This window comes from Equus przewalskii, chromosome 2 (assembly GCF_037783145.1).
Source record: "Equus przewalskii isolate Varuska chromosome 2, EquPr2, whole genome shotgun sequence".
In the NCBI taxonomy this organism is placed as follows: Eukaryota; Metazoa; Chordata; class Mammalia; order Perissodactyla; family Equidae; genus Equus; species Equus przewalskii.
In genome coordinates, this window is record NC_091832.1 from 32,660,835 (window position 1) to 32,681,743 (window position 20,909).

The window sequence follows — 20,909 nt, forward strand, 5'->3', positions numbered from 1 at the left end:
GTTAAAGGGGCCTGCAGATTTCTGGAAGGATGGAGCTGCCTCCTGCCGAGATGGGAACGACTACAGGTGGCTGTTTGGGGGTGACTGGAAGTAGAATGAGGGTATGTTTTGGATCTGCAAAGTGCAAAATACCTATTACACACTGGAGATGCCAAGTGGGCAGAAGGATACACCAGCCTGGCGTTTTAGGAGGGTGCTGTAGTCACAACAAATGATTATGATGTGTTATGATTTCAAACCCCCTTGTTTATGGCTTATGTGAAGCTGTTTTGATCCACTTGTTTATGGCTTATTGAAGCTGTTTTGCCCTGAGGAGGGATTGGCCTTGTTGGGGCTTATCGATGGGGGCACGTGGAGGAGCGGAGCCGGGACACCGTAAGGGGCATTTACACTTTACATACCAAGGCTTTGTGAGGATCCACCAAGAATGCTCGGTCCGGGCAGGGCTGCTCTTTGACAGTCTAAGCAGCTCTCTGAAGATCTGGAGACACAGGCTCCGGGGGTCCGTGGCCGGCCGTGGGGTTAAATCACACGGCAGCGTCAGGAAGGGACATCCGTCCCTGCCTTGGGGAGGCGCCTCCTTGCAGGCAGCCGTGCAAGCTGTTAACAGTCCCTGGAATAATAACCTTCAAGCAGCCCCAAACCTGGGCCATCACCCACGAGCTGCGCCCCAGCAGTGAGGGACCTAAGCCAGTGGCTGATACTCAGCTTTTGGTTGGAAGGCCTGACCCTACCAAGAACCAACTTGCAGAAAGTCACCTCTCAACTAAACTTGGACTTTATTTCTTTCATCTCCCCTTTGCATGGAACAATAGTGTAATTAATCTATCACTGGTTTGGAGAATATTTCTTTTTTTTGAGGAAGATTAGCCCTGAGCTAACTGCTGCCAATCCTCCTCTTTTTTCTGAGGAAGACTGGCCCTGAGCTAACATCTGTGCCCATCTTCCTCTACTTTCTATGTGGGACGCCTGCCACAGCATGGCTTGCCAAGTGGTGCCATGTCCACACCTGGGATCCGAACCAGCAAGCCCCGGGCCGCCGAGAAGCAGAATGTGCGCACTTAACTGCTGCGCCACTGGGCTGGCGCCAGGAGTATGTTTTCTTTATTGGTTTACTAGGAGACATTATCCTTATGCTGCTGGCTTATGAAATATTATTATTATAATTCCCACAGTGAATCCGCAGAAAATAAATTATTGGCAAGGACAATCTCAGTCTCTGGGTATAATTTGCCGTGGACAAAACAAGGAGCCAGTTCAGATCTGGAGACAGGAATTTGGGTCATCAATACACAGCTAGCATTTAAAGATTTTATTTTTCCTTTTTCTCCCAAAGCCCCCAGTACATAGTTGTGTATTTTTAGTTGTGGGTCCTTCTAGTTGTGGCATGTGGGATGCCGCCTCAGCATGGCTTGATGAGCAGTGTCATGTCTGGCCATGGGGAGGAGGAGATCAGATCACCCAGGGAGTAAATGCAGTTAGAGATGAGGTCCACGGACAAACCTGGGCTCCTCACGTTTACCGGTTAGAGAGATGAGAGAGAACCAGCAAAGGACACCGAAAAAGAATGGCCAGTGAGTGTTGGGAAACCCAGGAGACTGTGGTGTTTGCAAGTTAAGAGAAGAAAGTGTTTCCAAGAGGAAAGAGTAAATAACCGGGTCAAATGCTATGGACAGATCAAGTAAAATAGAGTGTGCACTTACCACTGGATTTAACAATGTGGAGGCCTTTGGTGACCTGCATATGAATGGTTTTGGGGGTGAGAGAGGCAAGAACTTGATTTTTTTTTTTTTTTTTTGGTGAGGAAGATGATTGGCCTTGAGCTTACATCTGTTGCCAATCTTCCTCTTTTTTTTTTCCCCTCACCAAACCCCAGTACATAGTTGTATATTCTAGTTGTAAGTCCTTCTGGTTGTGCTATGTGGGATGCCACCACAGTATAGCTTGATAAGCAGTGCTGGGTCCGTGCCCAGGATCTGAACTGGCAAACCCCGTGCCACTAAAGCACAGGGTGTGAACTTAACCACTGGGTCATGGGGCCAGACCCAAGAGCCTGATTTAGGCAGCTCTTACTGCCCATGGGTCCTGTCCTCATGCTATTCCATACTATTCTCTGAATAAAAGAGGACTACTGCCAGAAAAAAAAAAGAGGCTGATTTGGAATGGGTTTAAGGGAGATAGGAAGAGGGGAATTGGAGAAGAGTATAGACGACTCTTTCCAGGGGTTTTGCTTTAAAGGGGAGCAGAGAAATGGGACAAAAGCTGGAAGGGGGATGTGGGAGTCAAGAAAGGATTTGTTAAACTTGGGAAAAATTACAGCATATTTCAATGCTGATGAGAATCATCCAGTAGCGATTGAAAAATTAATGATCTAGAAGCAGTAAATCCTGCAAGGTTCAGACTCATGTCTGCCATCTTTACGTGAATGTCCTTGATGCACCTGAAATGCAATATATTAAAACATTGAAATCATCACCTCCCTTGTAAACCTGCTCCTTCTTCAATAGCTTCTATCTCACCTGGGAAACTCTACTCATCTAAGTACCCAAGTTAGAAAAGTGGCACACAGCAGTACAGCACAGTGAATAATATTCACAACTTCACGGACTGCTAAGTGAGGCAATGGAGGACTCAGGGAGCTGTGAGCACCATGGGAGGGTCCATGACCCAGACTTGAAAGTGACATAACAGAAGGGTGAACAAACATGGACCATCATCATCAAATTGTAGCAATTCCCTGTCCTGAGGATCCTTCAAATTTGTTTCCTCCTTCCGCACCTATTACACTACCCCACTTCAGGCCTTCAGTATCTCTGGCCTGTACTCCTGCAACAGTCTTCTAACAGGTTTCTCTGCCTCTGACATTGACCCAGACCGGCGGAAGCCATAGAAGATGCAAACCTCCATCTATCACTCACCAGCTTTAAATCTTTCAATGAGTCCCTCAGGTAAAGACAGTCTTGGCCTGCCTCTCAAGGCTTACCTCTCACCTCTCCCTGTCTCAGAATTTGTGGCCTCACACTAAGTTTCTCTCTTCTGTGCCTTTGCTCCTTGCTGTTCTCTTTTGTCTGGAATGGTGCCCTTCTGCTGTTCTGGCTACTCATCTATTAAGGGTGGGCTTAGGAGTGACCCCTTCTGGAAAGCCCTCTCCCACGTACTCCAAACCTTCCAAGGCTGGGAAGGGAACCATACTTTGTTTCTACCGCTCGCCTTTTACCCATGCCCAACGGCACGGACCACGTCTTGTGTTCGTCATGCTTTTGGGGAGTTACCTAAAGAATAGCACCGTTAAGCAACCAGTCCAAGGTTACCCAGCTGGTGAGCTGCTGAGTCAGAAATTAGTGCTTAGACCCCCGTAGGGCTCTCATTCAAATGGAAAGTCCTCAAGATCCTCACCCTAGCAGGGCCCTTTACAGTTTGCAAAACGTTCTGATAAGGCTACTCTTTGTATCCTGGGGCAAGAATTGCAAAAGAGGAATGTTTTCACAGCCGGGAGCTAGAGAGCAGCTTCAAGAAAGAACTAGGAAATCATCATACAGAGAGAACAGCAGCGAGGAGGGTCAGCCAGCTGCAAAGATAACCCTCCCCATCAGAGAAACCCCACCCCGGCATCCGCGTGCGCCTCCGCACAATCCGTCGCCCACCGAATCCTCTCCAACTCCAAGACTACAAGTCCCAGCATGCCTCGCATCCGTTGAGTGGCAGCACGCAACGCATGCCGGGACACGTAGTCCAGTGCTAGTTCAGGAAAAGCCCAGAACGTCCCGTGACGTCAGGAGGGCTCGGGAAAGGAGTCGGAACCGGTCTAGGCTCAAGTTAAACCTTCCTCCAGAGAGCCGACCCTGGTTTCTTTGGTGATTCGGTTTCAGGTCCCACCCCGTAGTCCAGCGGGCGTATGGTGTGCGTTGAGTAGCCTCTCGCGTGACTCCTTCACAAAGGGGAGGTACCAGAGAGCAAGTACGATAGGCAACGTTCTGCCGTCGAGGGGCCCGCTTGTTAGAATAGTGGTACGCAGGACACCACCCTGGATAGGGGCTGAGACGCTGCTTCCTCAGCAGTGCCGGTGAGGACGTGGCAAGTCTGTCTCGGGAGAGCAGCTTCCCGTCCCTCCGCCCGTCGGGCCAGAGGCGCGGAAGGCGCAAAGGCTCCTGGGAACGCGCATGCGCCCAGCGCGGCGGGGAGTACACCTTCAACGTCTGCGGGCGCGGGGTGTGTCGGGTGTCGGCGGCGGCGCTTTGCGGCCGGTCGTGCGGGTCGGGCGCGGGCGGGCGCGGCGGCAGTGGCGCGCACAGGTGATTGACTGCCCAGCTGGCTGAGGGAGCGCCTGGTCCTCATCGCTGGCAGGTGGCGGAGCCCATTAGGGCGGCGGCGGCGGCGGCGGCGCTGGCAGCGGCGGTCCGGCTCGGGAGGCGCTTCTCGGGCCAAGGCCATGGCCCCGCGGCTGCAGCTGGAGAAGGCGGCCTGGCGCTGGGCGGAGACGGTGCGGCCCGAGGAGGTGTCGCAGGAGCACATCGAGACCGCCTACCGCATCTGGCTGGAGCCGTGCATCCGCGGCGTGTGCAGGTGAGGCCGGCGCACCGGGCCTGGACCCCCCTCGCGTCGGACCTTGGAAAATCCGGCCGGGGGCCGGGGGGTCGGGTTCGGGGAAGGAAGACGGCGGCCCGTTGCATGCATCTAGCGGGCGCGGAAAGGAGCAAGGAGGAGGCTTCCTCCTCTGTGCCGTCTGGGAGACCTGGGAGACGCAGCCTTCCCGGGCTCTGCACGGAGGTGATGCTGCCGAAAGCCCTTTAGAAAGGCTTCTCGGTTCTTGTCTAGAAGATGGCGGTGGAAATGGTTGAAGGCAGGAGCTGAGAGCTTAGCTGACAGGGGTGGTGGTTGTATCTTGGCCACGGCTCAGTTTTTTCGCTTGAAAAAGGGAACTTCTTCGAAGTCGGCTTCATCACAGTATATCTTGTATTAGTGGAGGCTTGATCATCGTAGTGTTGTTTTTTGGATAGGGCTGCTTTGGAAAAACGTGTGGTTAGCCTACGTCATCGGTATCCTTCATCCCCAGTTGACCTCCCCTCTCTCGTTAATCTAGTATTTTTTGCCCTTTTTTTTTTGGTCATTCTGACTCAACATCACTACCAAGTACGAAGTTTGAGCTGTGTAAGTGCTGTCCTTGACTTCTGCTTAGCCCTTGAACCTTGCCTTTCCTTTGGGAGCGAATCCTTAGGCATGGTGCCTGTCCCTTCTGTTTTTCCACCTTGCAACGCGGGAACTATAGTTTTTGTTCCGGAATGTTGTTGAATTGACTTGGCCAAGCCGGGCATGCTCAGTAGCCTTCTTTCAGCCGGCATTTAGTAAAGGCTTTCTGGCATTTTTACATTCCGCGGCGGGATCCGGAAGGAATGAAAATCAAGGATTCAGCTTTGGAACTTAAAGTCTAGTTTGAGAAGTGAAGCGAGTCAGGGAGCTTCCATAAAGCAAACGAATAATTCCAAGCTCTGGGCGTCTGGCTCAGAAGAAAGGCAAATGTGGCTCCAACAGTAAGTACTGGAATGACAGAAGTCCGTGTGTAATAGAATTAAGTTGCAGTCAGTTTCTCAACATAATTAGGTTCCAAAATAACCAAAAAGTATAAACTCCTTCGCTGTAATAGTTCTGATTTTAACGGAAGTCAAGGAGTAGAAGTTGGCTGAGGTTACTAACGGGAATGTCAGAGAGAAGGTGAGTTAACTGCAAGGTTTATAGCTAAGCAGTTGTGTTTTTTTTAACAGCATTGAGACGTAATTCACATATCATAGGAGTCGCCCATTTAAGATGTGCAATCCAGTGTTTTTTGTTTGTATATTCACAGAGTTGTTCAACCATCACCACAGTCTGATTTTAGAACATTTAGGCCCCTGGAAAAGAAGCCCTGTACCCATTAGAGTGGCACTCAGTCCACCCCAGGCTCCAAGCAACCACTGGTAGACTTTTCTGCTTCTAAATTTGCCTCTTTGGGACATTTCTTGTAAATGGAATCATACAATATGTGGATTTTGTGACTGACTTCTTTCACTTAGCATAGTATCTTCAGGAATCATCCATGTTGTGCCATATGTCAGTATTTCATTTCACTTTTTAAAAAATTGTGTGAAATAAAGAAAATTTACCATTTTAAACTATACAATTCAGCGACATTAAGTACCTTTATGGTGTTGTACAAACATTACCATTGTCTAATGCCGGAACTTCTTCCATCACCCTAAAAGGAAACTCTATATCCATTAAGTGGTAACTTCCCATTTCCCCCTCCTCCACCCCCTGGCAGCCACTCATCTTTCTATCTGTATGGATTTCTATGTTCTGGATATTTCATGTAAATGGAATCATACAGTAAGTGGCCTTTTTTCGGTCTGGCTTTCACTTAGCATAGTGTTTTCAAGGGTCATCCACGTTGTACCATGTATCAGTACTTTATTCCTTTTTATGGCTGAATAATATTCCGTTGTTTGGATATATCACATTTTGTATGGGTTGTTTCTACTTTTTGCCTACTATGAATAATGCTGCTGTGAACATTTGTGTACAGGTTTTTGTGTGGACGTATGTTTTTATTTCTTTGAGTATAGTAACTAGGAGTGGAATTGCTGGGTCATATGATAATGCTATGTTTAACATTTTGAGGAACTGACAAATTATTTTCCAGAGTGGCTGCACTATTTAACATGTTCACAATCTATGAGGATTCCAGTTTCTCCACATCTTTACACTTGCTTTTGTCTTCTTTGTTTGTTTGTTTTTTTGTGAGGAAGATTGGCTCTGAGCTAACATCTGTGCCAGTCTTCCTCTACTTTATATGTGGGATGCCTCCACAGCATGGCTGATGAGTGGAGTAGGCTTGCACCCAGAATTCGAACCTGAGAACCTGGGCCACTGAAGCAGAGTGCATGGAACTTTAACCACATGGCCAGGGGGCTGGCCCATCTTCTTTCTTGTAGTCATACTAGTGGGTGTGAGGTGGTATCTCATTGTCATTTCAGTTTGCTTTTCTCTGATAACTAAGGATGTTGAGCATCTTTTCATATGCTTATTGGCCATTCACATATCTTTTTTGGAGAAATGTCTATTCAGGTCCTTTGTCCGTTTTAAAATTGAGTTGTCTTTTTATTATTGAGTTGTAAGAGTTCTTTATATATTCTGTGTACAAGTCCCCTTATATTTACAAATATTTCCTCTCATTCTATGGCTTTTCTTTCACTTTCTTGATGGTATTATTTGCAGTACAAAAGCTTTTGATTTTGATGTAGTCCAGTTTATCTTTATCTTTTATTTGGTCCCTTGTGCTTTTGAAACCATGCCTAATCTGAGGTCCAAGCAGTTTTTATTTAAATGTCGCAAAAGGCTTCTTTTCGTACTCACTTTCTCCTTTTCTTATGCATTTCTTCTGAGTCTTAGCAGGAAGCGATTAAAGAATTAATAGTATCGTCAATATCTGTTTTTTTTTTTAAGATTTAATTTTTCCTTCTCCTCAAAGCCCCCCAGTAGGTAATTGTATATATTTTTAGTTGTGGGTCCTTCCAGTTGTGGCATGTGGGATGCCACCTCAGCGTGGCTTGATGAGCGGTGCCATGTCCGCGCCGAGGATCTGAACCAGTGAAACCCTGGGCTGCCGCAGCGGAGCGCACGAATTAACCATTCGGCTACAGGACCAGCCCCAATATCTGTTTTTATACTTTACTCGACAATTTGTTATGAGATGCCAGAGCTGAAGAGGTATTTAGCCATATTCAAAGACTAGATGAATCAGGACTAATATTTACGTTTCTGAAACTGCTTACTTAGTACAATCACAGGATGAAAGCAATCTGTGTTCAATCTATAGCCACAGAATTCCGCAAATATTGTGTGTCTTAATTCTTAAGACTGGACATGTTTGCTAACAGTTAGGATAATAGTCAAGTAAGTTCCTTGCAGTAAAATAGTTGGGTAAGGGATGGGCATTTTTCATTTTGATCCATATTGCTAGATTGCCCATCAGAATGATCGTTCCACTTAACATCCTATTGTCAAGGTGTAAGAATGTCTTTCTTTCCTCATACTGTCACCAACACAATAGGTTAATCACACTTTTTGATCTGATAGGTGGAAAATGGTGTCATGTTAATATGTTTCTTTTTGTGACAGTTAAAATTTTGATAAACATTTTCAGAGTCTGGACTGACTTATACTTGTAGCTGTGTATAGGAGTGCAATGTCTATTTTGTTCTCATTAGGGAAACAGTACGTGACTACGGTCATGCACCACATGATGACATTTTGGTCAACAACGGACCTCATAGACCACAGTGGTCTCATAAGATTGGTACCATATGGTCTAGGTGTGTAGTGGGCTATACCATCTAGGTCTCAAAGGACACTCTGTGATGTTCGCATGACGAGGAAATCTCGTAACGACACATTTCTCAGAGTGCATCCCTGTCATTAAGCAATACATGATCGTATTATGAAATTAAAACATTACAGAAATGTAATGCATTCTGGAAAGTCAGCATCATGTCAGTTTAAAATACATTTCAGGGGCTGGCCCGGTGGCACAGTGGTTAAGTGCGCACGTTCCGCATTGGCAGCCTGGGGTCCACTGGTTCGGATCCCGGGTGCGGACATGGCCCGGCTCATCAAGCCATGCTGTGGCAGGCGTCCCACATATAAAAAAAGTGGAGGAAGATGGGCATGGATCTTAGCTCAGGGCTGCTCTTCCTCAGCAAAAAGAGGAGGATTGGCAGATGTTAGCTCAGGGCTGATCTTCCTCAAAAAAAAAAAAAAAAATAAATAAATAAATAAATAAAATACAATTCAGTGACCTCTCATAGCTCTAGTCCAAAACCCTTGATGAGAACTGCCAGGCGTCACTCGGAAGCTGCTCTGATCGAGCTTTTCTTCATTGATGATGTTCTGGGGACACCTTCTTTCTCTTTGTTGGGTCACATTTTCTCTCACTTTAACAGTGTCGGTCCCTTTTGCCCTGCTAACTTTCCCTGACCCTCAGACCAAGTCAGGGGGCGCATTTTTTTTAATTTTTCAAAAAGAATCTTAATTATGGCTAATTTTAAACACATACAGAAGTCGAGAGGATGGTACAGTGAACCCCGTGTCCCCATTACCCAGCTTTAACAGTGAAAGCTGGACACAGGTGATCACTTGTTTGATTCTCCTTTCATGCTGTATTTTTACTAACACAGCTTTAAACTAAACATTACCAATTTTATGCATGTTATTGGTTTAATAGGTGTTTTGTGTTCCATGAAACTTTCGTCTTTGTTCTTGTTCATTGCTGTGTGTCTTTCTGCTGTCCAGCACACTGACACTTACAGAGTGCTTAGTCCTTAACCAACGTCTGAGAGAGGGTGACAGCCCTCCCTTGATCTCAGGCTCCCAGCTAAGCATCCTTAGGGTAGGATAACCATTCTTTTTGTTTGTTTGTTTCTTTCTCTCTATGGTTAAATTCAACAAATATTTATTGAGTGGCTGCTACGTGCCTTGCTGGAGTAAGTAGTCATTCTTTTATTCAACAAATATTGTTGGCATGCACTATGGCCTTGGTAGTATTCTACAGTGGCTGTGAGATAAAGCCCCAGAAGTTAAGAGTTCCTTCTTTCATGTGCCGTATGTCTTAGAGCTAAAGCAGATATAATCAAACAGCGTAATTGTTATTTTACGAAAAAGAGGAGGGGTGTCACAGCACATGCTTTTTGCAAGTTGTTTTTATTGGATAATGTCCCTTCCTCTGACTGGCACCTCGAGATCGCCTTGTTCTTTTTGGTGGCTCTGTAATAGCTCATTGTGTAGAGGTAGGGTGCTACGGTTTAAGCAGTTCCCTGTCGATGGAGCTTTGAGTTTCCAGTTTCTGGCAGGACTGACGGTGCTGCTGTGCGCATCCATAGACACGTGTCTTGGGTGAATGAGTATTTTCACTTAGGTTCCAAGATGAGAAGTTACTGAGGTTAAGGGCACGATGACTTTTAAAATTTGATAGGTGGTAAAAGTTCATACCATTTTACACTGCCGCCTGTATTCACCGCATTTCCCACCCCAGGCATTTCTGTTTCAAACACCAATCTAATTAGTGAGAAAAAGCATCTTATTTCTCCATTTGCCTTTCTTTTGCTAGTGGCCTTGAGCGTCTTTTTATATTTGCTGGCCATTTGTATTTCTCCCGTCAATTGTGTTCTGGATTGTTAATTGTTTTCTTCCTGGTTTTCAAGAGCTTATTGAATATTTCTGTTGAAGATATTTTCCCAATTTTTTTTTTTTTTTTTACTTTGTGATGTATTTATGTGGTCAGATTTATCAGTGCTTTTCTTTCTGGTTTCTGGATTTCCTGATTCTGAGATTACGGAAGTATTCACTCATGTTTGTTTGAGTACTGGTGGTTTTGTTTCATGTGTTCAGTCTTTGTCCTTTTAGAATTTAATTTGATTTAGAGAGTGAGATAGGGATCCATCTTTATTTTATTTTAGTTGTTTTTTTTTTTTAGATTGGCACCTGAGCTAACAACTGTTGGCAATCTTCTGTTTTTTCCTCCTTCTCCCCAAAGCTCGTCAGTATATAGTTGTATGTTCTAGTTGTGAGTGCCTCTGGTTGTGGCACGTGGGAGGCTTCAGCATGGCCTGATGAGCGGTGCCATGTCCACGCCCAGGATGCGAACCACTGAGACCCTGGGCCTCCGAAGCAGAGCGTGCGAACTTAACCACTTGGCCATGGGGCCGGCGGCCCCTTATTTTACTTTTTACCAAATGGCTACTCAGTTTTCTTAAACCATTTGTTGAATAATCTAGTTTTTTCCCCCAGTAGTTGAAAAGCCACCTTTATTATATAACACATTTTTATGTGTTCTTGGGTTTTTTTTCTCAGTCCTGTTTTTCATTGATTTGTCTCAGTATCCCTTTACTAGGACCGAAGGTTTTTTGTTTTTTTGGTTTTGGTTTTTTTTTTTGCTGAGGAAGATGAGCCCTGAGCTAAAATCTCTTGCCCATCTTCCTCTTTTTTTGCTTGAGGAAGATTAGCCCTGAGCTAACATCTGTGCCGATCTTCCTCCACTTCATATGTGGGTGGCTGCCACAGCATGGCTGACGAGTAGAGTAGGTCTGCACCTGAGATCCGAACCCGTGAACCTGGGCCACCAAAGCAGAGCGTGCTGAACTTAACTACTATACCATGGGACCAGCCCAAGACCGCAGTTCTATTTACTTGATAATATACTTAAAATATCTGATAAGGCAAGACTCTTTTTTCATTCCTCTGAGAATTTTTCTAATGATTCTTTTTAATTAAAAAAAGCTTTTACATACAGAAAAGTACACAAATCATAGGAATTGCACTGCATGAATTATCACAAAAGGAACATATCTATCATGTATCTACCTCCAAGATTAAAACAGCACTGGCATTCCAGAACACCGCCATCTCCCATTTTCTGCCTCCTACTTGTCTCTGCCACCTTTCTCCTCCTCAGAAGTAACCACTACCCTTACTTTGAACATCTCAGATTCTTTTGCCTGTTTTGAACTTTGTATACAATTAACTATACATTGTATGGTTAGCGTCTCAGCGTTGTGAGATTCACGCACGTTGTGGTTAACAGTAACGTGATCCTTTTTAGTGCCGAGCAGTATTCCATTGTGTTACTATGTACTTTATCCTTTCTACTGGTGATGGTCATTTGGAATTTTTCCAGTGTTTGGCTATTATGAATAAAGCTGCAGTGAGCATTCTTGTATGTATCTTTGGTGCAATATATACATTTTTGGTAAGAAAGGAATTGTTGGGTCAAAAGTGTTTGTTTAGCTTTAGTAGGTAATGCCAGAGCATTTTCCAAATGATTGTACCACTTTTTTTTTTTTTAAGGATTGGCAACAGATATTAGCTCAGCTGGTGCCAGTCTTTTTTTTTTTTCCTTTTTCCCCAAAGCCCCCCAGTACATAGTTGTATATTCTAGTTGTAAGTCCTTCTGACTCTGCTATGTGGGACGCCGCCTCAGCATGGCTTAATGAGTAGCGCTAGGTCTGCGCCCAGGATCTGAACTGGCGAAACCCTGGGCTGCCAAAGTGGAGCAGGTGAACTTAACCACTCGGCCACGGGGCCCCAATGGTACCACTTTCTACTTTCATGGACAGTATATGAGAGTTCATTTGCTACATATCCTCAGCAACAGTTGGTATAGTCATTTTCATTGTAGCCATTATGATGGATGTGTCATGATATCTCATTGTGGTTTTAATTTGCATTTCTCCAATGACCAATGAAATTGACCTTTTTCATATTCGACTATTTGCATATCCTCTAGTGAGGTGCTTGTTTAAATTTTTTTTTTTGAGGAAGATTAGCCCTGAGCTAACATCCGCCACCAGTCCTCCTCTTTTTGCTGAGGTAGACTGGCCCTGAGCTCACATCCATGCCCATCTTCCTCTACTTTATATGTCAGCCACCTGCCACGGCGTTGCTTGACAAGTGGTGCGTAGGTCCGCACTCGGGATCCGAACGGCAAACCCTGGGCAGCTGAAGTGGAACGTGCGAGCTTAACTGCTGTGCTGCCAGGCTGGACCCTAATTTTAATTTTTTAAGCCCAGTTTTTCTATTTGGTTATCTTTTGCTTTTAGTTCTTTATTTTGGATGCAGATGCTTTGTGGAGTGTATAATGCAGATGTCTTCTAGCCTTGCTTGCCTTTTTACTCTCTTAGTGGCATCTTTGGGTGAACAGAAGTCTGATTCCAGTACAGTCCAGTTTATCAATATTTTTCTTTATGGTTATTGCTTTTTTGCTGTATCTCATTTAAGAACTCTTTACCGGGGCGGGCTCTGTGGCCGAGTGGTTAAGTTCGTGCGCTTCGCTACGGCAGCCCAGGGTTCGGATCCTGGGTGCGGACATGGCACCGCTCCTCAGGCCACGTTGAGGCGGCATCCCACATCCTGCAACTAGAAGGACCTGCAACTAAGATATACAACTGTGTACAGGGGGGGTTTGGGGAGATAAAGCAGAAAAAAAAAAAAAAGAAATCTTTATCTTCCCCCAGGTCCTAAAGTTGTTATCCTATATATTCTACAAACTGTGTTGTTTTATCTTACTAGTTAAATATACGGTCCACCTGGAATTGATTACTTATTTTATTCTTGTCAATTGGGAAGGAAGGGCATGGAAGAATTTAAGGGTTTCCTGTTCCCCATGACTTTAGCGAAGTAGAAGAGAGCTCAATGATTGCTAATGGTAGACATCTCTCATGCTAGGAAAAGTAAGGGCTCTAAGTGAAAGGGAGGACATATGAGGAAAAAAAGTAACCAAATCAACCAAGTGAGACTTTCTGTTGTAAATCCTCTACACTTAATTTATTTCCCTTGGCCCCTGAGGTAATAATCTAATCATTAAGCAAAAATTAGCCTTATATTTGGGACAGTTTTACAAAGAAATAGGATGGAAGAAAAGCCTCAAATTTGATCTAAAAATTCTTGTGTTTTCTGTGTAATACTAAAAAAAAATTCCTTTCAGGGGCTGGCCCCGTGGCCGAGTGGTTAAGTTCCCGCGCTCCGCTGCAGGCGGCCCAGTATTTCGTTGGTTCGAGTCCTGGGCGCGGACATGGCTCTGCTCATCAAACCGCACTGAGGCAGCGTCCCACATGCCACAACTAGAAGGACCCACAGCGAAGGATATACAACTATGTAATGGAGGGGCTTTGGGGAGAAAAAGGAAAAAATAAAAAAATCTTAAAAAAAAAAGATTTCCTTTAACTGTTTTAGTAAAACTAATTGAAATTTAGGTTCCAGGATGGCACAGTATTTTTTTGTGTGGCTTTATTTATCTGATAAATTCACCAATGGCATTCAAATTTGAGTAGCACGGATAAGCTAAAACAAAATGGAGTTCTGTTAGGTTTCTGAGGACTCCGATCTCACTGCTGACTCGAACTCATCTCAAATAAAAGCCACCACCCAAAGAACGAGGTGGTAATATTTTAATGTAATTCCTTTTGATTTTTCTATATGTACATAAAAACAAGGTATTATGTCATGTGCGTTTTGTACAGGTGCTTTTTGACTGAATATTAAGAATGTTTTGGGGCCAGCCCTGTGGCCGAGTGGTTAAGTTTGCATGCTCCTCTGTGGTGACCAAGGGTTTCACTGGTTTGGATCCTGGGCACGGACATGGCACCACTTGTCAGGCCACGTTGAGGTGGCGTCCCATATGCCACAACCAGAAGGACCTGCAACTAAGACATACAACTATGTACCAGGGGGGATTTGAGGAGATAAAACGGGAAAAAAAAAAAGATTGACCACAGTTGTTAGCTCAGGTGCCAATCTTTAAAAAAAAAAAAAAAAAGAATGTTTTGGGGGCCAGCCTGGTGGCATAGTGGTTAAGTTCACATGCTCTGCTTTGGTGGCCCAGGTTTCACCGGTTTGGGTCCTGGGCGCAGACCTGCACACTGCTCATCAAGCCGTGCTGTGGCGGCGTCCCATGTAGAAGAACTAGACTTAGGGCTGGGATGTACAACTACGTAGTGGGCTTTGGGGAGGAAAAAAAAGACCGAAAAAGGAGGATTGGCAACAGATGTTAGCTCAAGGCCAATCTTCCTAAAAAAAAAAAAAAAAGGAAAAAGAATGTTTCTCCAGGACATTGCAGAGTTTATAAAAGTAACCTCTAATCATTGCATAATATTCCATTTACATACCCCAAAGTATTTAACTATTTTCCTGCTGGGCATTTGTCTACCTACCTGCCTTTTTCTCCCTCCTCTTCCTTTCTTGTCCCCCTTCTTTTCTTCTTCTTCTTCTTCTTCTTTTTTTTTTTTTTTTGAGGAAGATTAGCCCTGAGCTAACATCTGCCAATCCTCCTCTTTTTGCTGAGGAAGACTGGTCCTGAGCTCACATCCGTGCCCATCTTCTTCCAGTTTATATGTGGGACGCCTACCACTGCATGGCTTGGCAAGCAGTGCCATGTCCACAACCCGGGGATCCGAACTGGTGAACCCCAGGCCGCTGAAGCAGAATGTGCGCACTTAACCACTGCGCCACCGGGCTGGCCCTTTTTTTTTGTTAAGCTTTTTCCAATTTCTGAGCATCCTTATAAGTAAATATTTTCTACCTATTTGTGGTTGTTCTGTTTTTATTTATTTATTATTTATTTTTTTAAAAGATTTTATTTTTTTCCTTTTTCTCCCCAAAGCCCCCCGGTACATAGTTGTATATTCTTCGTTGTGGGTCCTTCTGGTTGTGGCATGTGGGACGCTGCCTCAGCGTGGTTTGATGAGCAGTGCCATGTCCACGCCCAGGATTTGAACCAATGAAACACTGGGCTGCCTGCAGCGGAGTGCGCAAACTTAACCACTCGGCCACAGAGCCAGCCCCTCTGTTTTTATTTTTGCTTATATCTTTCATGTCCAGTATCTGAGACCTTGGTACAATAATGCTATGAGGAAAAACACTGTAAAATTTTCAGGGACTGGAATCTAGAATGTAGATTACTTTGTTTCTCCTTTATTTTCACCGTGTCTCAGGAAAATATGTGCTTTCGTAATTTAAGTAAAGTTTCCTTTTCAATAAAAATTTAGGTAAAATAATTTTATTTGAATAGCTAATACAGTCATATAGTTTAAATATGAAAATGATTCTTAAAAGTATACATTGAGAAAACTCATTTCCACATGCGTCTCCGTCATCCCAATCTTTCGCATCTTCTCTAAGAAATAACTTTGGTTGCTTTCTGATTATTCTTTTAGGGTTTCCTTAGGCACATATAAGCAAACACATATTTTGTGACTCCACCGCTTTCTTACGTGAATGTAGTATCCACATACACCGTTCTATACCCATGGACATTTCTATATCAGTACCTAAAAATTCCTAGTTTTTTTTTTTTTTTAAGAAATCAAAGCTTTAAACAATTGAGGTAAAATTATACACAGTGAAATGTCCAGTTCATTTGCCTTTTTTTAGTAGACTTTATTTTTTGGAGCAGTTTTAGATTCGCAGCAAAAATAAGCAAGAGGGGGGCTGGCCCCGTGGCCGAGTGGTTAAGTTCGCGCGCCCTGCTGCAGGCGGCCCAGTGTTTCGTTGGTTCGAATCCTGGGCGCGGACATGGCACTGCTCGTCAGACCACGCTGAGGCAGCGTCCCACATGCCACAACTAGAGGAACCCACAACGAAGAATACACAACTATGTACCGGGGGGCTTTGGGGAGAAAAAGGAAAAAATAAAATCTTTAAAAAAAAAAGCAAGAGGTACAAGAGATCTCCCACGTACTCCCTGCCCCGCCATAGCCTCCCCAGCCATCAGCATCCCCCACCAGAGTGGGACATTTGTTCCAGTTGAGGTACCTACATTCGCACATCGTCATCATCCGAGATCCGTTGTTTACATTAGGGTTTCCCCTTGCTGTTGTGCATTCTTTGGGTTTGGACAAATGTACATTGACATGTAGCCACCGTTATACTATCTTGCAGGGTAATTTCACTGGTTGAAAATCCTCTGTGCTGTGCCTCTTCATCCCTCTCTGCCCCCAACCCCTGTAACCGGTGATCTTTTTGCTGTCTCTATAGTTCTGCTTTTTCCGGAATGTAATATAGTTGGAATCATACACTCTGTAGCCTTTTCCGATTGGCTTCTTTCACGCAGTAGTATGCATTTTAGTTTCCTCCAAGTCTTTTCATGGCTTGATAGCTCATTTCTTTTTAGTGCTGAACAATATTCCCTAGTCTGGATGTGCCACAGTTTGTTTATCTGTTCATCTTCTTTAAGGACATCTTGATTGCTTCCAAGTTTTCGTAGTTATGTGTGAAGCTGCCTTATAAACATATTGTGTTTAAGGTTTTTTGTGGATATAAGTTTTCAACTTCTTTGGATAAATACCCAGGAGCATGATTGCTGGATTGTATGCTAAGAGTATGTTTAGTTTTATATATATATATATATATATTTTTTTTTTTTTAATTTTTTTGAGGAAGATTACCTCTGAGCTGACATCCGCTGCCAAAATCCTCCTCTTTTTGCTGAGGAAGACTGGCCCTGAGCTAACATCCATGCCCATCTTCCTCTACTTTATACGTGAGACGCCTAGCACAGCATGGCTTGCCAAGTGGTGCCATGTCCACACCTGGGATCCTAACCAGCGAACCCTGGGCCGCCGATGCGGAACGTGCGCACTTAACCGCTGTGCCACTGGGCCTGCCCCCAGGAGTTTTATTTTTAAATTTACATTGTATTCCATAATATATCTGCTTGATTTAGTAAAGAAATTTCTAGTTGTGTAAAATGTGCACTCCATGAAGATGCCCGTGTTCTTCCTATGGCTGAGGATGTTTTACCAGTGAGAGATGTATCATGAAGTGTTTCTTTTATTTTTTTGACAAGTAGGAGAGCAGCTTCAGTCAGGGTTTCTTTCCCCCTCAATTTGAAATCCCGATGGTGGAAGGAGGAGTGGCCTTCTGTAGGGTCTCGTGGGATGTCCTGTAGCCACCTTGGATGCTCTCCTTGGGCACTGAGCTGTATTTTTTCTACTAGAGGACTTATGACATTGTTTTAGTAGTTAATTTGCTTTGGGGAGTTTTTTTGTTTTAACCTGTCTTAAGAAATTGAAAACTTTGGATGAAAGTGCCTGTTTTAATATTCTCAGATGTTTCATAGCAACTTGAATCTTAGACAGATGATAGAGGTAAACCTTTTTGGTGAAAGATCTCCCAGATTTGGAACTTGCTCTCAAAAGAAAAAAAAAGCACAGCTATAGGGCCAGTAAATCTGCCTGGGATGGAAACTGCGCACCATGAAAGGGGCTTAGCCGAGACCCTGATGCCGTGTCTGTCCTGTTGGCTGCGTGCTTCCTTTCTCTCAGATCCTGTCAGAATTGGTCAGAATTCAAAATTGCAAGTGAGATCAGGTTGTAGGTGAGTGAACATTTTGTGAATCTCTGGATATGGATATTCTCAAAGAATGTGTTGCTAATGATTCCCATCCTTCTTTGAGAAAAAAAGGTTTAAAATGAAACCACATATGTAAAAACCTGATTTCTTCTTTTTCCTTATTCCCCACAAAAATGAACAGTCACGAGTACTGTTGATTTGAACTTGGTAGCATCTCTTATCTCTACTGTCATGTTACATTTCAGATCCTCATTTCTCACCTCTTTTATTAGAAGAGCATTGCCTTTAAATTTCTGTATCTCACTGGTCTCTCCCTACCCTCCCCCCACTCAAGAGAAGAGCCAGGATTTATACTTTGAAAATTTCCTGGTTTTTTTTTAAACCTTAGATTGGGGCAGCCTCAGTGGCCTACTGCTTAAGTTCAGTGCACTCCACTTCTGTGGCCTGGGTTCAGTTCCCGGGCATGGACCTACACCACATGTCAGTGGCCATGCTGTGGTGGGCGGTCCACATACAAAATAGAGAAAGATTGGCACAGATGTTGGCTCAGGGCAAATCTTCCTCAGCAAAAAAATCCCAATCTCCCTCCCCCCAAAAACCCCTTAGAAGCTTAAAACTTACCTTATTAAAAACAAGAGGAGCTTTATAAGACTGCCATTCATTGAAAAAGCAAAATATGTGGAATCTTTAGGCGATTCTGATAAGCATTGTTGGTTGAGAAGCATAATTAGAGGATCTTTGCAAAATGCAAGTCAGATTATTTTTCTTCTTAAAACCGTATGCTGGCTCCTTATTGCTTACCGGATGAAGACCAAGCTCTTATCATAGTATTTGAGGTCCTCTGCGATCTGATCTAGCCCCTGACTTCTCTGCAGCCTCATTGGCCTCCCAACTTCCTCTCCCCAAAGCCTGCAGCTGTGCTGAACTGCGTGCAGGAAGATGTCCTTAGTGTGGCCTGTGAGCCTTTGCTGATTTTCCTCTAGCTTGTCTGTCTAGCCTTCTGTCTCTTGCTCCCCTCTGCCTGGAATGCTCTTTAGTTCCCATCCAGTGAACACCTGCCTGCCCTTGGAGACTCTCAGCTTAGCAACGCTTCTTCCCTTCCTGTGAGATTTCTGTTGCAGCATCCTGTGCTTAATGCTACTGCAGCATCTGTTTCTCAGAAGTTGTCCTTTTACCTGTGTGTCATCTCAGGGGCTGTGAGCCCTTCTTTGATGCCTGAGACTTTGTCTTTTATTTTGGTGTTTTTAGAGGGGTGTTAAAGTTCCTTTTTTTTTTTTTTTTGAGGAAGATTAGCCCTGAGCTAACATCTGCTGCCAATCCTCCTCTTTTTGCTGAGGCAGACTGGCCCTGAGCTAACATCTGTGCCCATCTTCATCTACTTTATATGTGAGACACCTGCCAGAGCATGGCTTGACAAGCGGTGCATAGGGTTTGCACTTGAGATCTGAACTGGTGACCCCTGGGCTGCTCAAGCAGAAGGTGTGAACTTGAACTTAACGGCTGTGCCACTGGGCCAGCTCCTAGAGGGGTCTTATAATTCTTATCTGGGTATCTCTGTTTGACAGAATGTATGAACCTGTAAAGCCTAGTTGCTTTTATAAGATGGTAGACTTTGGTTATGCAAAATGACATTGTTGTTTACTTTTATTTTTTAAAGATTTTGTTTTTTCCTATTTCTCCCAAAGCCCCCCGGTACATAGTTGTACATTCTTCGTTGTGGGTCCTTCTAGTTGTGGTATGTGGGACGCTGCCTCAGCATGGTTTGATGAGCAGTCCCATGTCCGCGCCCAGGATTCGAACCAACGAAACACTGGGCTGCCTGCAGTGGAGCGCGGGAACTTAACCACTCGGCCACGGGGCCAGCCCCTGCTTTTTTTTTTCAAAGTGGACTAGCCTATGTCATTTTTATTTTATTATTTTTTTTTTTAAGGAGGATCAGCCCTGAGGTAACTGCTGCCAATCTTCCTCTTTTTGCTGAGGAAGACTGGCCCTGAGCTAAGATCCATGCCCATCTTCCTCTACTTTTATATGTGGGATGCCTACCACAGCATGGCTTGCCAAGCAGTGCCATATCTGCACCCGGGATCTGAACTGGTGAACCCTAGGCTGCTGAAGCGGAACATGTGAATTTAACTGCTTTGCCACTGGGCCGGCCCCTATTTTTTTATTTTTAAGAAGATTGGCCCTGAGCTAATATCTGTGGCCAATCTTTCTCTATTTTTCTTTTTTTCTCCCCAAAGCCAGAGTACATAGTTTTATATCCTAGTTGTTAATTCTTCTCTGGGGTGCACGAACTTAACCACATGCCACCAGGCTGGACCTGATATTGTTTACTTTTACTCATCTACATTGTGACTTACCTAGTGGAAGGCTGATGCTGCCAGCGTTTATTGATGGTAATTTGAAACTGTCCTTGCAGCAGCACTCTGAGTGTAGATAACCCAGACCGGTCACAATCACTGGCTCTCACCTGCTTCCACTTGCACCCTTGTTTTCAGCGTCTTCTGCTCTCTGCTGAGGTTAAAAAGGCACAGTGGTCTCACTGCCTCACATGTAAGCCAGTGGTTGATAAACATGGCTTTCCGAGGGGATCCAAATTAAAAACAAATGATATTGGGAAATTTTAGCGTTCACCTAACCCAGTTCCCTTTGTTTTATAAATGAAGAAATGGAGACCTACAGTATTTTGTTTTTAGGTTTGTCTGTCCTCTCCCTCTGTGGATATATGCTTGGTTTTCTTACCTAACTTTTAAGTACCAGTACCTTATGGAAATTTTATCTTTTAATTAAGAATGATACTTGCCGGGGCCGGCCCCATGGCCGAGTGGTTGTGTTCACATGCTCTGCTTCGGCGGCCCAGGGTTTCACCAGTTCAAATCCTGGGTGCGGACATGGCACTGTTCATCAAGCCACGCTGAGGGGGCATCCCACATACCACAACTAGAAAGACCCACAACTAAGAATACACATCTATGTACTGGGGGCTTTGGGGAGAAAAAGGAAAAATAAAATCTTAAAAAAAAAAAAGAATGTGGGGA

The 20,909-nt window shown here is 44.3% G+C and overlaps 1 protein-coding gene across 4 annotated transcripts in view; it reads left to right on the plus strand.

Moving 5' to 3' along the window:
* Window positions 1–3,727: 3,727 nt before the first annotated feature.
* The window catches only part of USP48 (ubiquitin specific peptidase 48), an 88,064-nt gene continuing 70,882 nt past the window's right edge, over window positions 3,728–20,909 (plus strand). For 3 of the 4 annotated variants that reach the window (XR_011534520.1, XM_070599411.1, XM_070599422.1), the window contains exon 1: window positions 3,756–4,563. Coding sequence is in view for 3 of the 4 variants with exons in the window: in XM_070599411.1 (XP_070455512.1) it covers window positions 4,430–4,563 (134 nt within the window). In the remaining variant the exon portion in view is untranslated. Of the gene's footprint in view, window positions 4,564–20,909 lie in introns of all 4 variants that reach the window. The other variant, XM_070599400.1, reaches the window with a different exon arrangement.